Source organism: Pleurodeles waltl, chromosome 1_2, assembly GCF_031143425.1.
Source record: "Pleurodeles waltl isolate 20211129_DDA chromosome 1_2, aPleWal1.hap1.20221129, whole genome shotgun sequence".
NCBI classification, from domain to species: Eukaryota; Metazoa; Chordata; class Amphibia; order Caudata; family Salamandridae; genus Pleurodeles; species Pleurodeles waltl.
In genome coordinates this window covers 601,165,331-601,183,364 of record NC_090437.1, presented here as the reverse complement: position 1 = coordinate 601,183,364, position 18,034 = coordinate 601,165,331, and the positions used below count along the sequence as shown (strand labels likewise).

Below are 18,034 nucleotides of genomic sequence, written 5' to 3'. Positions count from 1 at the left end.
TTTACATCCACTACCTCAGCCCTTGGCAGGATGAAGCACTCTGGGCACAAAGCCCCCTCCAGAACCAGTGGAGACTGTTATCCACTTGAGAGACTGTGGCTTTGCACTCCCCAGGATTGAACAGTGGGCAAACCACCCACTGTAGAGACTTGAGAGACTGTGGCTTTGCACTCCCCAGGATTGAACAGTGGGCAAACCACCCACTGTAGAGACTTGAGAGACTGTGGCTTTGCACTCCCCAGGATTGAACAGTGGGCATGTGGCCCCCTCGTGGATTTGGCGTCGTGCACTCAACCGGTTGAGGTGCTCCCCCTTTCCCTTCCCCCTGAGGTGTCTGTTTTATTTCTATCTGATGCCCCTGCAGTGTTCTCTCCGTCATGTTCGGGTACCTTGTGTGGGCCTCGACCATGCAGTGTGGGCCCAGTGTTCCACAGACTTAAATGGAGCAATACCTGGACTTCTATTCTTGGTGTATATATTTGTTAATAGTGTATATATATTTTTGCGTACTGGATTTTAATAGATTACAGTGGTTACACTAATTTCCTTTTGTCTTTGCATTCTTCCAGGGGGTTGGGGGGTGTAACTGTAATGTATCAACATGTACTTGTGTGTGTGTTGTAGTGGGTGAGGGTGGGGGTGTTGCGTGTTGCGTGTGTGTGACCTTGTTTTTTCCCTCCCCTGTGTGGTAGGTGCAGTACTCACCGTGGTCTTCGCCGCCGGCGTTCATGCTCCTGGTAGAGGAGCAAGAAGATAAAGGCTGGGAAAATGTGAAGCTCTGGTTCCATGGTGTCCTGGTTCCTCATGGGGTGTGTAGAGGTGTGCGTTTTCCCTTCGAAGTCCAGTTTCCGCCGTTTTTTTGTTTGCGGTGAATCCACCCCGGAAAAGGTGGCGGATTGGTAGGTTGTGATACTGTGGGCAGTACATTGTCCTCCGCCTGTCTGTTGGCGGTGACCGCCGCGCTGTTTGTTTGTACCACTGTGGCGGTCGGAGTGTTAAAGTGGCTGTCTTTGTTGGCGGTTTCCGCCACGGTCGTAATTCCAATTTTTTTACCACCGGCCTGTTGGCGGTTTTAGAGCTGCTTTAACACTGACCGCAAGGGTTGTAATGACCACCATTGTGTGTAAAAACATATGTTCATGGGATCCCGGAGCCGTTCCACAGTTCCAACATTTGTTGTTTTATCTGAGACCCAGCTTGTGCTGTCTAGTGGGAGTCTAATGTAGGAAATGCATGGTAAAGAATTTAGATTGGATCAACGACGGGGCAACTTTATTTCGAAGGGCATAGTTGCCTATATTAATCCAATTCTCCTCAGAAATATGTATTAAATCTGTCCCTCCTAGATGTTTAGCCCATTTAGAAATTAGAGGTGACCTGCCCTGTGTGGTAGGTGATTCGAGAGCTTTGTATATCTTGGAGCAGATATGTCCTATAGTGCCATTGTTTTAGTCGTTGGCATATGGTTGCATTTGTAGCCCAGTATAGTTTAGAGAATTTAGCTTTAATTCTTAGAAAGATATTGGTAGTTCATTTTCTGAACTAAATAAACCCACACACATTACATTGGGATCATAGCACTAAGCATGGGATCATAGCACCAAGTGGTATTTGCAGACCTTCTGCAAACCTAATACCTGCCACACTAAGCGCTTTGTAAATAAGGCTTGGTTAATAGTCACAGTACAAGGAATGAATGTTCAAGAGTGTGGTTTAGCCTTGGCTAATCGTTAGTCTAATCCATCTAAGGGTTAAACCGGTCCCTCACGCTGGAACGCCTTACACGCTGGAAAGCAAAAGCCCCTCCCCGCCACCCCACACGAAGGAAGGTAGGGGAGTTGCGGCTGAATGTCACCTGATGATGTGGCGGCCTGTTTGTGTTACAGTCTGAGATAGGTGATAGACTTATGTCACACTCAAGGAAAAAGCCAAAACACACGGCACCTGGGAGGAGAGAGGTGGAGGCCTCGCGGCGTGGACTCGGTGCGGTTGCCCTGCCGCGCAGTGTTGCTATGTAGTACAGAGAAAACTGTTTCTGACCGAGGAAATGCGGTCTGCACAAGACTTTTGGTTCACTTTCATTGCAACACGGACGCTAGGCGCTGCTGGAAGGGTGAGTTTATGTATCTCTTTCGGAAAGTCAGTAGCGAATGTCTCATTACTTACAAAAGATGCTTAATAAATTCTAGTGACAATTCAGTGCACGCTATTATAGTCAGAATAGATACTAATAACGTGCTGTTCCTTTTTAATTATACTATACATTTGTAGCCGCATACAATACTTTCATAATTACATCGCGTGAAGGGTCAGTGAGTATTGTTGCAGAGTTAAACCGCGGCCGGTGCGTCACAAAGAGCCGCCTCTGTTACAGCGCTGCAGGTCCTGCAGCAATGAGTGAATGAGTGCCCAGTGTCGCGGTGATCGGTGGGGATGATAAACATATCTGAGAGGGGTGTCGTCTTTCCCTCGCCTGCAGGAGTCACTGGTCAGTCCCCGCTTCAGCTTGGACTGTCAAGGAGGAAACCGTAAGGTTTTGGAGGCATCTGCCGCGGGGTCAAGATGACAGCGCTTCGCCCCGTCCCGCCAGGGGAAGCTCCGGGGGCTGTGATCCGGGAGAGGTCTAAGTGGAGCAGGCTGTCTGGGGCCGGGGATGGCCGAGATGTGGTGGCAGAGGGGATGACACCCCAGTGTGCTGAGCCGAGACTGCCTTACAGTGCCTGCACGGTAAACTCCAATGAGGCGTCGGATATTTTCGACGCTGCCAAGCTAGGGTGAGTAAAACCCAGATCTAATATTTCCACAAAGACGAATGACTTGAAACAACGGCTTTACACTTATTATTAATATTTGATGAAAGCTATTTAAATTATCTCTCTCTCTATCTCTCTCTCCCTTTCTCTCTCTCGCTCTCAAGATGCTTTCCTAGCTTTTGAAAATGTCTTCGATTATTTCTTTATTTTCGTATTAATAAAAAAGGCTGTATGCCGACTGTGACTCTGTTTCTGGTGTCTAGCAATCAGGGATTTTATGACGATGACTTACGGTTAGACTCTTAGCAGTTACTTCACTTCAGGTCAGGCTTTTTTGTGGCAGTTTTCTACTGGGCGAATTTGGCCAACAGGCATCAGAGCGTTTTACACGAGCACCAGATTACTTTACACAAGGGTCAGATGTTTTTTAAGATTAAGTCATCTGTATAGAATGGCAGGGTGTTGATTTTTTTGCCTGGATTCGAACCTTGCTTCAAAAGTAGGCAGCTCAGCCCGTTATGCCACATTTCTCTCGGCTCCCGTACTTTTGTCTGACTCACTGTTCAGTTGCACAGTCCTGTCCCCATCAACATAAGCACTAGAACGAGGCTGAGAGCACGCTAGGAATGTGGCCGTTGTCAGCTCTTGACACTCACTCCCAGGGTGGAATATCTCGACAGTCGAACATACATACTTATGGGTCCTCAGGGCAAGAAAGACTGGCTGTTTACTAACGACTGAAATTTGAAGGGAAGATCAGAACTACGAAACTATGTTAAAGTTGCAGTGAGCTTCATAGTCACATTTAATACATGAACATAAAAAAGCCCTACCATGAACATTTATTTGGACGAAGTAGTAATAAATAATAGATGGGTGCCCATGCTAAATATTGTGTGGGTGTTGGACTTTTGGCCATACGCATGGTCATCCCTAGTCTTTTTGCCTCCTTCCTCCTGGTTTTTCTGACCTCTCGCTGTTGGCTCTAGGACTCTGAGCACTTTATCACTGCTGACCAGTGCTAACGTGCAGGTGCTCTCCCATCTAAAGTTAGTATGATTGCCTTATACCTAATTGGCATATTTAATTTACCTATAAGTCCCTTGTACAGTGGTATCTCTATACCCAGGGCCTGTAAATTAAATACTACTAGTGGGCCTGCAGCGCTGCTTGCGCCACCCACTGAAGTAGACTTTCAAACCTGTCTCAGGCCTGCTAGCGCAGGGCCTGTGTGCGCAGTTTTCTGCCACAGGGACCTGGCATCTAAATTTACTTGCCAGGCCCAGAACTCCCCTTTTACTACATGTAAGTCACCCCTAAAGTACGCCCTAGCTAGCCCTATGGGCAGGGTGCCATGTATGTAGAAAGGCAGGACATGTGCCATATTGCATGGCCTGTCCTGGTAGTGACAAACAGCCTAACTTGGTGTCTCACTGCTGTGAGTGCTGCCTTCTCATAGGATTGCATTAGAAATGCCCTGCCTTATGTGTAAGGGGTATTGTCTGATTTATGAGGGGTAGTGTAGGCATGTTTGGTATGGTTGTGATGGGGATAATAAATACTGCTTACTGGTGTGGGTGTATTTTTTATTACTATCACAGAAATGCCACTTCTAGAAAGTGCGCATTTCTCTGTTCATATGACTCTGGTGTTTTGCACCTTGACTCCAATCCACGTCTGGGCAGAGTGACAGTTGGGGCTTTGTGCATACTTTTCAGACAGCCTGTACACAGGGAGGGTGGAGGTGTCACCGAGGTGCATCTGCATACTGAATAGTCTTCCTGGGCTGAGAGAAGGGAGAGGCGGGGCACACCTGCATTTGTAAAGACTGTGCCCTGGCCTCACACAATAGGGTCGTTAACCCCCCACTGTTTGGAGCCTGTGCTGAAAGGAGAGAGGGGGCACTCCCAGAACCAGTTGCAACTGGCTGGAACCTCCTCTCCCTATCATTGTAAAACACTGTAAAAACAGGACTATAAGTACAGGGGAATTTTCCCCTCAATTTGAACATTCTTGGAACTTAAAACTGGACACAGAACGCTGATGAATGGACTCACCAGGAAATCGCCTTGGACTGCTGCTGCTGTGCTGACCTGTGACCTGCCTGGTCATTAGGAGGAATTGCCACCATCTGCACCCCTTGTGCTGGCCTGTAGCTGGGCCCACCAGCCCTGTACCTTTTCCTTGATTACTGTTCCCAGGGGCAGGGTGCTGTGGCCCCTGACCCCTGCACCGATTTTCTATGACATTGTCTTAGCGCTTAGGGGAAAAGCGCTCTTATGGAAAGGCTGTAGAAGATCACCGCCGCAGCCCAGGCAGCATGAGTATCTTAGCGCTTTGAAAAGTGCCTTTCTTGTGCCCAGGGAACTCACCGCCGCAGCCCAGGCTGCACAATTGTCTTAGCGCTGTGAAAAGCGCTTGATGGAAATTCACCGCCGCAACCCGGGAGCCTCTTGGTGCCTTTGCGCTCTCCACGGCGCCTTTTGTGTGCTAGAATCACCGCCGCAGCCCGGGCAGAGCATTTGTCTCTAAGCGCGAGGTCCGCGCTGTCTCCAGTGCCCCCGGGGCACGTACAAAACCCAAAGAAGGAGCTAGCACGCTCCTAGCGTGCTCCCGGGGGACGCGCGCTTTTCAAAGCGCCCCCGGGGCACCAACAGGCCCCACCTTGGGCCGCGTCGTCATCCGGACAGCGAGGGAGAGGAGGACGCCTCTCCCTCGCGTGCCGGAGTCCCGGAGGACTCCACTGTTACCTTGGGCCGGGCGGCTGCCTCGCCGGAGGCTCGCCCTGGCCCCCGGCTCCCTCGTTGGCCCCCTCGCAGGCCAGGAACATCCCAGTTAGGGGTCTCCCTTCGAGGAAGGGCCACGGAGGCCCAGGGAGACCCCAGAGGTTAGCGGGTCCCCCGGAGGGGCCCGTGTGGCAGCAAGGAGGGGGTGCGAGGCGCCCCCCTCCCCCTACCAGTATTGGGTGACCTGGGCCCCCCACAGGAGGGCCGGTGGAGGCCCGGGGGGGCCCCCAGTGGTCGCAGGCCCCAGGAGGGGCCCGTCAACAGTACAGAGTGGGTGTGTGCCGCCCCCTTCTCCCCCAGGACTCTAAGGAGGCCCCCTCATTGCGCAGAGGAGCGCTGGGGGCCCCTTTCTTCTTTGTCTTCAGGCACAGAGGGTGCCTGCTTCATCAAAACAGGTACTGTCTAAAATGGACCAATATGATGATAATCTAAAGTTCTTTCTACAGACTTTATTAATTATGATGTATTGCCTACCTGTTCCCTGATGCTTTGACATATGTGTGCACATGTTCCTTTTATGGGCATGACTTGCTAAATATGTTTCCCTAACTTGCCATAGGTTTTCTAATGTTCCTACTATGGGCGTTTTATGATATTCTTATGACAAGTGTTCTAATGTGATAACGTGTTTCCTGACTACTGCTTATGTTGCAGAATACTGAGTAACCTGTGTGTTATGTGTGACTACTGCTAGTTTGCAGAGTAACTAATGTGTAACGTTCTGACAACTGCTAAGGTAGCAGGATAGTACTGTTATGTGATGTTGGTCTAATAATTACGTTGTGTACAATACAGTATATTTTCATATAATCTGGTGTTGTGTTTCCTTTGTGGTGGGGATATTGCGTCACATGTATGTGTGTGTTGTGCAAACGCTTTACACATTGCCTCCGGGTTAAGCCTGACTGCTCGTGCCAAGCTACCAAGGGGGTGAGCAGGGGTTATCTTGGACGTGTAACTCCCTTGCCCTGACTAGAGTGGGTAAGTTCTGCCTGGCTGAGGTGCATACCCTAGCCAACCAGAAACCCCATTTCTAACAGTGGGGCTAAGGGATGAACTAAAAGCATGCAACCCACCCTAAAAGAAATTAAATTTTAACTTTAGTTGATTATCCACCCAACAATGTGCACGAATAATTGTGCGTCCTGGATGTCTTAAAACAATTTGTGGCTTTAGATTGGCCTATTAATAATGTTCACAATTAGATGGGATTATGAGGCATTTTAAAAAGGGAGTGGTGCTTCTCCCAAAGGCCGTTTTTTAGAACGATTGTCACACGGTGCGTTTTAAACAAAACTAAAGGGTTTATTTAGCCTTTTGGAGGATTGTTTCACATTTCGCCAGGCTAGCAGCGGAATGTACTCCACTGAACTGGTGGGCTACAGCCCGTCATCTTTTGCGTTTTCCGTTAAGGATGCTCCTCTGAAGGCACTGAAGCTTTGCTGTGTGAGTTCCATGTTCATGGTGCCACAGAGAAAAGTTTTTTGTATATCAAAAACAAACTCCCAAAGTGAGAGTTTATTCTTGAAAAAAAATGAACGGCCCTGACCACTGGGAGTTTTTACAATCGCATGAAGGAGAAGTTCATTAATCCTGTTTCCTGTTCAAGACAACCAAACTTTCTATGGTGGTCCCAAACTGGAAAAAAGACGAAGTTTGGAACATCTGCCCTATTTCGGGCAGATGGTCTGACGTCTATTGACGAATAACCCAATGTCAATCGTGCTGTCGGTCAAAGGTTTTCACCTCCTCTGCCTCCAGAGGCTCCAACAGTGAAAAAACGGTGATTCCCCCAAAGAAACAGAGGAAAGGAGCCAAAAGTTTGGAAGACGTACTCTGCCACATGCGAGGCAGAGTACCTTGGCCTCCAAACCATGAATAAGTAACTGTGAGGACCTGGGTGTACTGTATGATTTGGCTGTGGGGCCTTATCGTGCAGTACACTCTCAAATACCATCTGGGTATACCGTCTTGATCCACTCATGTACGTTTACTTAATCTTAAATTCAACCCAGGGTATCTTTGGTTGCCACAGTTATGAGCAGTAAGACTTAGCAATGGAACAATTTGTAAAGCATTTAACAGCACCAAACAACGAAATAAGAAAGAAATTACACACAAAAGAAAGAAGACACCAATTTATAAAAATAGATGATACTTTATGATTTGTTGGTGACCTTGATGAACAAAATCCACTGGAAGGTTCTGGAGATGCAGATTTCAGACAAGATCATTACTTTTAAATGCAACCGCAAACAAGCATTGCTCAACTTTTGAAAAGTTTGAAACAGTTAGTTTGGCTATTCTGTCCCAGTTTGGGCAACCAGTTCCAGCAGGACAGAGCTCAAGGGGGCCGAGTGGACACTTTCGACTGTTACCAGGCCACCATTGCATTTTTTAAGCAAAATCCAAATTTGAAAGGACAACTGCCATCAACGACAATGGAGTAGTCCTGATGCTGAGGGATGCACACAAAAGATGCTCAAAGAATGCTCCGGTTATGTTGAGGTCGACATGGGTGTCTTTGTTGGTGATCCTCGGTTCATGGGTTAAGTGGAGTGAACTTGGCCACAGAGCTCTGGGTCCCTCGAAGTCCTCTACGTTTAAACAACAGACCAGCAGATGCTGGGCTACTGGTCAGTCTGCACCGCGATTGGGATGAAATTCCTAAGTGTGGGCTAGTGTCCCTTGGATATGATTAATCCAGACTTGGATAGAACTCCAGGGACAGGCAGACTCAGGAGCAACTTTTGGCTATCTCAGATTTGTCCTCTTGTGACCCTGGAGACTCGTGGTGGCAAATGTCTGTGATGGCTACCAACTTGGTGATTTGGACAACTTTAGCTCTTGTGTCCCTAGAGCTGGTTCCAGGAGATCAGCCAACTGATCTTTGGAGTCACTGCTGTTGCTAGGAATCAACATTTCCCCAAGCCAGGAGTCGTAGGCGTAGTCCAATCTTGGGAAGCCCAAAGTGAAGAAGGTGCAGTACTTCCTACCATGCAGTCTCTCTTTGCGCAGGTTCAAGTGCAGCTGGGCAGTCCTTTTTCAGTCGTCTCTTCGATTCCAGTGTGTTCAGGGTCAGAGTTTCAGGGGTGCCCTTATTTATCCCTGGAAGTTGTCCTGAGTGGATCACGCATTCAAAAGCCAACGGCTACTGCCCCCCCCTAACTAGAGATGAAGTTCCTGTGATGCGTGGCATCTGGTTATCCCAGAGTGCCACATTCATGCCCCTTTCAAGATGTCATACCCTTCCTTGGTCATTAGGAGCACGGTAGTCCACCCTAGTGGAGTAGCTACCAGAGGGCTACATATTCATGGCAGAACCGGTTTGGGGCGAGTTTTCCCTCTTTGAACCTGTCTCCACTTTGTCTGTAGGAACAAAAGGCATCCTGTTCAGGGGTATTGGCGTTACTTCCCTTACAAAGGTGGCTTCACCTTTGAAGCTCACCTTTTGGGCTAACACCCGGAGTGACCATCCTGGGGGAGGATGTGACACCTCTTTCTGCAGCAAATGCCTTTATTCCTGTGCTGGGGAGTCGTTCATACGTCTCCCAAGGCAGTCAGAAACCTGTCTGTGCCTTTTTGAGGCCGCTGGGCTAGCTGAAGCACAGTGGCAACTTTCTAACAATTCCTTACCTTTGAAATAGGGGCATTAAATTCGACCTGGGCATCAATTCATATTTAATGCCACAATTAATTTGATTCCTTACATGACCCAGGTTGGTAGTTCCATTCAGGACCAATAAGGCTCGTTATCCACAGCAAAATGACAATTTGGAAGTGTTACTGTTAAGACATATCAAAAACACATGTCTTACTTAAAAAAATAGCGCTCCCTACAATAGGCCTTCCTTAGGGATGATTTACATATAGTATTAAGAAATAGGGTGGCTTTGCCATTGGAGTGAATGGCAAAGCCAAAGTGGCAGTGAAAACACTATCCTTCCAGTCTGAAGGGGCAGGCTGGGGGGCATTTTGTTCCATGCCACACACATGGTGGCACAAACAGTGGTGCAGCCCTGAGTGGACACTGCCTACGTGCCCTGGATACCCTGGGTACGATATACTAGGAACCTGTAAGTATGACAGTCCTTGCCAATGGGGTGTATCCATTTCGACATGCAATTTGTACAGGATCAGAGCACTGGCACTGAGATCTGTCCGGCAAGCCTCTGTGCACTCTCAGAGTCGAAACACCAGCAGCACCAGGCCAAAACCGTGGGGGTGAATATACAAAAAGAGGCATTTCCTTACAGTAACTAAGGCAGTAACATCCAAAAAGGTGAAAGGGACCCTATTCTTAGTACATAGTTGATCCATACATATTTGATTAATTCTGGTATGGCATATTTGCTTTTGTTTGCTTTTGTTTAGTGCCCATCACAGTCAAGAAAGTGCTTCCAGGTGCTTTCTTGCCCATAGCCATTACAGAGTCATAGTACAAGTTACCCCCAATGCTAGAACATAATTTCTGAGTATTATTGATACAAAACATCGCCATCCTAGCCAACCATGGTAAAACTACTATAGCTCATATCATTCAATTTATGCAGTGCCTAGGATAACACACATTGACAAATTCCACAATTCTTAATGCAACAGTTACCAGACCTAAATAGATTCTATAATGTCCTAGTGAGCACATTGGCACATTCAGTAACATCCAAGTTAGAATGCATGATCAGGGCCCATAATGGCTCATTAAGCATAGTGTCAGTGCAAGACATTGGGTTGTTGGTTGAGAGGGGTGAAAACCCTACTCAAGCAACAACAATAATCCTTGTCAGGGTGAACCAAAAAAAGTCACTAAATTAGCCTGTGTTTAACCCTCTGGTAGCTTGGCACAAAAGCAGTAAGGTCTAACTTAAAAGCAACATAAAGGCAATGTTTAAAGTATGTATGCAGCGCACAAACAGCAATGAAGTGAAAACCCAACACAAGAAAAATCCCAAACCAAGTTAGAAATATAGAGTGACATTTAGTAAATAAAATGACACCAAAACAATCTAAACCAATCAGTAGAACCAGAATTATGATTATTTTAATTGTTTGATGAAATCTAAAAGCATAAAGCACCACTCACAGTCATCTTGTCATGCTAGACCAAGGGAAAGTGTCAAATTCATCCTGAGTACAATGGCGTGTGGGCCAGATAAATGAACCAGGTTAGTCTCCCTGAAAAGTTTGCCTTCTCAAAGTTTGTTGTAAAGAGTTCAGTTTGCGGTGGAGAAGGTGGAGAAGGTGAAGAGGAGCTGGGAGAGCGTCACGGATGGCTATTGCTGTAGTGTGAAGTGCGGGCCGGGTGTCTAGGACGGTCACCTCTGTACCACAAAAATTCTGTGGGACATTGCAGAGGGTCGTTGCAGGAACTTCGCATTGGTGGTGACCGTGGGCCGTCTTTACTGTAACATGAAGTGCAGGCCTTGAGTTGCTGGTTGTCACTGTCAGTCTCTGTAGCGCAAATAAGTGGCCGCTCGGTGCTTCGATTGGCAGTCCGCTTGGGCAGCAGGTCGCAAATCCTAAAACTTTAGGATTTTCTCCTTTTCTTTCAGAGGACTGCACTCTGACTCCAGCTAGAGTCCAGGACATAGGAAGGCCCATCTTGGGAATCAGGGACTCACTCTAGCAGTGGCCGGTAGGGCTCAGGCAAGTCCAGTTGCAGATCCAGACAGGTTCAGTTGTAGCAAGTCAGCTGGGCGGTTGCAGGGAGGGATATGTAGCTTTTTGTGTTCCTTTAGTTAAGAACAGAAGGTCAGCCCACTGACCCTTGGACTCACTCAGGTCAGTCTAGGACGAGGGAAGCAGCTCTTTTTTCTTAGAGAGCAGGGCTTGTCTCAAGCAGTAGGGCAGTCCTCTGGTAGCAATAGGAGAGTCTTCCAGGGATCAAGGCAGGCCTCAACCAGCAGCGCAGTCCTCTGGGGAACAAGGCATGCATTTTTTTACAATGCCTGTAGATCCAGGAGTGTACTGATGAGTGACTTAAGAGGGCTAATATATATACCTCCATAAACTATCCCCACATCTGGATCTGGAAAATTCTTGCCTTCCCCTGCCGAGGCTCCAAGGCGTCTGGGGTGGCAAGCCACTAGTGTCAAGTTCCTTTCTGTGGGCTAGCGGGAAGCTCTTTTTAGTGTAAATGGGACAGGAAAGACGTGCGACCCCAGCTATCCTGGCATGATGGCCCATCCTGCCAGCACATCATCCCTTTGTCTCACTGTCTGGCAGGAATGTACAAACCCAAACAGTAGAACCATTCACAGTTATGTGACCCAGGATACTGGCAAGAGGGAGCAAATGATTAGGACAAGAAAATGCCAACTTTCTAAAAGTGGTATTTTCAGAATTGTGACTCAAAATCCGACTTTAACATTAAAGGGGGTTTTAAATTACAATTAATTTGAGTGTAAACATGACATCTCCACCCACTCCCAAACCAAAGGTAGCACTTACTAAATGTTATAATGTAACCCAATGTTAGCCAAAAGGAGCACAGCTGCAGTGGCAGGCCTGAGACGTGTCATAAAAGGTTACTTTACTGGGTGGCACAATGACTGCTGAAGGCCTATTAGTAGCATTTAATTTACAGGCTCTTGGTGCATGGGAGTACCACTTTACAAGGGACTTAAAAGTAAATAAAATGTGCCAATTATTTGTAAATCAATTTTACCATGCTTGAGGGAGTGAGCACAAGCACTTTAGCACTGGTAAGTATTGGTAAAATGCCTCACTTCCAAACCAATATAAACAAATTCTGCATAACAGGAGGAGTGAAGGCAAAAAGCTTGTGGCAATACGACACCAAGGATGTCAGGTCTGACAGTCAGATTTCATAGTGCTTCATATCACTGGTTTAAATGATCAAATTCAAATAGGCCAGATGGAGGGATGACTCACAAACAGGGAACCCACAAGAGACCATACAGACAAAAGACATGCAAAAAACAGTGTTAAGAAAATAGATGCATACAAACAGTGAGAGTGGCAGATCTCACTTCTTCTACAGGAAATGGACAGTGCCACTCCCAAATAATGTTTCTCTGAGTCTGCTTTGACAATTAGCCAATACAAATACATAGTTTGGAAGTACAGACTTAGGAAATGATTTAAAAGGGCCATAATCTGTAAAAGTAATGAGAATAAGAATTTACACAATGTGAAAATGCTTGTGACAGTACTTAAGACTCATCATGATGTTCCTTGATGGTTTCTTCAATGCCAAGAGTTCCTTTTGGTTCATAAACCATACTTCACAAGAAATCTCACATAACACGGCAGGTCGTTAGGCAAAATAACTCACAGAATACCTGAGATTACAGTAAGATTGTACTCTGTTGACTGATTACTCTGTTTGGGAGAGAACCCCTGTGGCTTCAGAGGCTGAGATTATAAGATGCAATATTAATGTGTTTACAGAGTTCAGAGCCTAAACCACAATCCTGCGCAACACAATGAAAAATTAGTTTCCATTGTACATTAGCTTGATGTGTTGTGTTTCACAAGTATCTTTACTTGTAATCACTTAAGCGTAAAACCTAAACGATAAATGATAAAATATACAAGAAGCCTAATGGGTTACACAAGCAAGTTTAGTTACTGGTCAATTGGCTTACTTGTAAAAACAAAACAGGACCCACCTGCAAATCTAATCAATTTTCCAAATTCTGTGAAGACAATGACCCCTACACAATAACTTAACATTGTGTAATTCAGTCATGTTAAGCTCAATTGAGTTGTTGTTAAAACCACAAGTTAATCCTTGTAAAACCAGGTGCTGGAGTGCTGAGCAATATGTCTATCTCATCTGTAGGAAGTATTTGGTATGTGTGTGCTGCATGGATAAGGCTGCTTAGACAGTGAGCTGCTTCCAACATGGCACTGAATATGCCCATTTCTGTTGAAAGGAGGTGTGGAGCATTGTCTTTGTTGTAGTAGGTTTCTAAAAAACAAACGTGTTTAGAGATCACAATAGATTTCTGATTATCATGTCATGCAATATATTTTGAAATCTGTACATAAGCAGCAGACTTTCCAAGGAGCTTAAGTAATATCAAAAGCTTAGTCTGAATGGAAAGATATGCGAAATAATGGGTACATCAATCAATCAATCAATCATAGCATTTGCAAAGCACAGCAGTATCACCCCTAAGAGTATCTGGGTGCTGAGGATGCAGGGTCTCTGTCGCAAAACTCTACATCTTGAGTCTCCTTCTGAAGTCCACCAGGGAGGGAGCTGTTCAAAGTTGGAGGGTCAGATGATAGATGCTGAGGGAGTGTGCGAAGTTGAACGCAGTGGAGCGTAGTTGTCTTGCTGGGACGTAGAAGCTCAGTCAGAGGCTGATGTAGGATGGCCCTAGTTTGTGGAAAGTCTTGTATGTGAGTGTGAGGATGGGGAGCCAGTGGAGGTTTCTGAGGTATGGGGTGATGCTAAAATGCTTGGGGAGGTCAAGGATGAGTCTGGCTGCCGTGTTCTGTAGAGTCTGGAGTCTTATGAGTAGTTGGAAAGACATTCCAGAGAAGAGAGCATTGCCATAGTTGAGGCGGCTGGTGACCTGGGCGTGCGTGACTGTCTTTCTGGTGTCGGTAGGGATCTATCTGAAGATTCGGTGGAACATACAAAGGAAGTAGGAGTAGGAGGTGGTGACTGAATTTACTTGTTAATTCATGGATGGTTAGCAGTCGACGATGATGCTGAGGTCTTGCGTGTGGTCTGAGGGAGTGGGTGTTGGTCTGAGTTCTGCTGGTCACCAGCTGTGGTTCCAAATGTAGGTGTTCTTTCTGTAGATAAGGTCTTCTGTTTTGTCGGTGTTTAGTTTGAGGGAGCTGTTTGTCGTCCATGTTGCTACGTTGGCCGCGTCATTGCAGAAGTTGACTTTTGCGTTGCGGGGGTCTTCAGTGAGCCAACAGATTAGTGGAGTGTCATCGGCATAGGAGACTGTATTGAGTCCATAGGATCTGATGATGTCTGCAAGGGGGGTCATGTAGATGTTAAACAGGGTGGGGTTGAGGGAGGATCCATGGGGTACTCTGCAGGTGATGTTCCTGGGTGCAGAAGTGAAGAGAGGAATGCAGATGCTCTGCTTGCGGCTTGAGAGGAAGCAGGCGATGCACTTAAGAGCGTTTTGTTGGATGCTTATGTTGTGGAATCTGTATTGAGCGCTGCAGAGACATCCAGAAGGATCAAAGCTGTTGACTCTCCTCAGCTGAGGAGGGACCTGTTGCGATCAGGGCTGTCTGCCTGCTGTGGTTGGCCCGGAATCCTGATTGTGAGGTGTCGAGAAGATGGGTTAGTCAGTGAGCTGTTGGTTGATGGCTTTCTTAAGCACTTTGGATGGGAAGGGGAGCAGTAAAATCAGTCACTGTTTTTTTAGGTCTCTGGGGTTGGTGGAGGGTTTCTTTGGGAGGGGTCTGACCTCTGCGTGCTTCCATACGTCTGGGAAGGCTGTTGTGGAGATGGAGCTGTTGAGTATGTGGGTTAGGTCTGTGTTAATAGCATTGGCTCCAAGGTTGAAAAGCTGGTGGGGGCAGTGGTCGGTGGGTTCCTTGGAGTGGATGGATGATATGATGGCTGTGGTGGTCTGTGTGGTGATCGGGGACCAGGAGGTTCCATTGTGGCTAGTGTTTGTTGTTTAAGAGATGTTGTCTAGGCTGGAGGTGGAGGGTTAGGGGTCAAAATTGTTGTAAATGGTGGTGATCTTGCTGTTGAAGCAGTCTGAGAAGATGAAGCAGAGTTCCTGGGAAAGGTGGATGGTGGTCTCTGCGGCTATCAAGTTGGAGAACTCCTTGTTGATTTTGAAGAAGTCTTTCATGTGGTTGGCTGCAGTGTTGATGCAGGCAGTGATCGCTGCTTTCTTTGCTGCCTTGATGTGGTGGTGGTAGTTGTTGAGGGTTGCCTTGTAGGCAGCTCTGTCAGAGGGGTCCGTGGTCAGGCGCCATTGTTTCTTGAGTCATTCGCAGTTGCATTTAGAGTTTTTAAGTTCTGGAATGTGCCATCTTGCTGGCTTGGAGGTGTTTTTGGTTTTAGCTGGTTTCAGCAGGGCGACTCTGTTTGTGGATTTGGCTATCCAGGTGGTGAAGTTTTAGACAGCTTAGTTGAGATCAGCTGTGGGTTTGGGTTGTGAGGTGCCTAGGGCATTTGCCTTCGGGCCTCAGTTATCTTGCCCCAGCTTTGGCAGGGCTTGTTGTGGTGCTTGGAGGTGGTGTGCTGTGATCTGGAGATAGTAAAGTGGATGATGCTGTGGTCAGTCTAGGTGAGTTCAGTCAGATGGGTGAAATTGATTCTGTTGCTAGAAGTGAGGATGGAGTCCAGTGTGTATCCGGCATTGTGCATGGGTTTGGTGACCATTTGGGTGAGAATGATGTTGCTGAGGTTCCTCATGAGGGAAGTGGAGTTGGTGTTGTTGGGATCATTCAGGTGGAAATTGAGGTCACCGTTGTTGTTAGACCTGACAGCCTTATGGTGGTCATCCTACAACTGTTTGTCCTCTACTATTCTGACACTGTTTTTGTGGTTTTAGGCCTCTGTGCACTTTACCACTGCTAATCAGTGCTAAAGTGCATATGCTCTCTTCCTTAAACATGGTAACATTGGTTCGTTCCCAATTGGTATATTTGATTTACTTGTAAGTCCCTAATAATGTGCACTGCATGTGCCCAGGGCCAGTAAATCAAATGCTACTAGTGGGCCTGCAGCACTGATTGTGCCACCCACATAAGTAGCCTCTTAACCATGTCTCAGGCCTGCCGTTGCAAGGCCTGTGTGTGCAGTTTCCCTGCCACTTCGGCTTGGCATTTAAAAGTACTTGCCGAGCCTTAAACTCCCCATTTTCTACACAAAGTCACCCCTGAGGTAGGCCCTAGGTAACACTTAGGACAGGCTGCGATGTAGGTAAAAGGCAGGACATATACCTGTGTGTTTTATATGTCCTGGTAGTGGAAAACTCCTAAATTCGTTTTCCACTACTGTGAGGCCTGCTCCTTTCATAGGCTAGCATTAGGGCTACCGTCAAATAATGTTTGAATGGTAAATTCTGATCTGAAAGGGGTAAACAGGTCATATTTAGTATGGCCAGGATGGTAATAGAAAATCCTACTTATTGGTGAGGTTGGATTTAATATTACTATTTTAGAAATGCCACTTTTAGAAAGTGAGCATTTCTCTGCACCTAAAATCCATCTGTGCCATACAGCCTGTCTCCGATCCACATCTGGGCTGGGCTGGTTGACAGCTCCCTTGTGCGTTTCACGCAGACAACCACAAACACAAGATACTCAGTCACACCTGCACTCATCTGCATACTGAATGGGTCTTCCTGGACTGGGAGGGTGGAGGGCCTGACACTTACATTTCAAAGGCTAGTGGCCTGCCCTCACACAATGGACTGCCAAATCCCCTACTGGGACCCTGGCAGACAGGCCTGTACTGAAAGGGGATCTTCTGCGCTTCAAAACCACTCTTTGAAGTCTCCTACTTCAAAGGCATTTTTGGGTAAATATTCTGTGTCCCTGACCCCACCAAATCAGACACTTCTGGATCAGATCCTCCAACATGTCAAAAGGAACTGCCTGGCTGCCCAGAGGACTCACCTGGACTGCTTTGCTGTGAAGGACTGCTGCCTTGTTGTTGCCCTGCTGCCTTGCTTGCCCCTGACTTTGCTGATAAGTGCTCTACAAGGGCCTGGATTGAGCTTGCCTCCTGTTTTCTGCAGTCTCAGGGCCAAAAAAACTTTGGCCCTCATTTCAACCTCGGCGGTCTTTTTCCAAGACCGCCGAGGTACCGCTGTGCTGAAGACCGCCAGTGCAGGCGGTTTTCCGCACAGTGAATCACGACTGCTGGCAGCCCTCTGTCCTTTTTCGGATGGAGAGCCGCCAGCAGCCATACTGGCGGTCGGTGGGGAAGTGGAGGCTGCTACACCTCCACCGCCCGTCATCAGAACACCGCCCACCGAATCCCAACCCAGGATTTGGTGTGGCGGTGTTCTGGTGACAGGGAGCTGGCGGCGGAACAGCCCCCATGGATTCCGTCCCCTCCCGGAGGATCACTGGACAAGGTAAAAGTGATCGTCCGTCAGGGGAGGGGGGTGTTGTGTGTTGTGTGCGTGCATGGGGGTGTGCGTGTGAGTATGTAGAGGGGGTTTGTGAGTACGTGTATGCATGCGGGGTCTGTTGTGTGTATGGGAAATGTGTGCGGGTCGGTCTGTGTGCATGTCTGTTTGTATGTGTGCGGGTATGTGTTGTTGTAGTGTATGTGTGCGTGTAGGGGGTGTGTATGTTGATGTTGGGGTAGGGAGGGGGGTTGTGTATGTTGGTGGTGGAGATGGGGAGGGGGTGTATGTTGGGGTGGGGAGGAGGGGCCTGCCACCTTTGTGGGGTGGTAGGGGGGTTGAGGGAGTGGGGGGAGGACTCGGGAGTGGGGGACGGGGTTGGGGGAGACCCCTATCAGTGCCAGGGAAGGAATTCCCTGGCACTGATAGTGCCTACCGCCATAGATTTCATGGC

General features: G+C 47.5%; 1 protein-coding gene across 1 annotated transcript in view; it reads left to right on the top strand.

Moving 5' to 3' along the window:
- The first annotated feature begins 1,838 nt into the window (after positions 1-1,838).
- LOC138301868 (uncharacterized) overlaps positions 1,839-18,034 on the top strand; it is a 188,281-nt gene continuing 172,085 nt past the window's right edge. The window contains exons 1-2 of the mRNA XM_069242359.1: positions 1,839-2,113; positions 2,480-2,774. Coding sequence (XP_069098460.1) covers positions 2,563-2,774 — 212 coding nt within the window. The 5' untranslated portion in view covers positions 1,839-2,113; positions 2,480-2,562. The remainder of the gene's footprint in view (positions 2,114-2,479; positions 2,775-18,034) is intronic.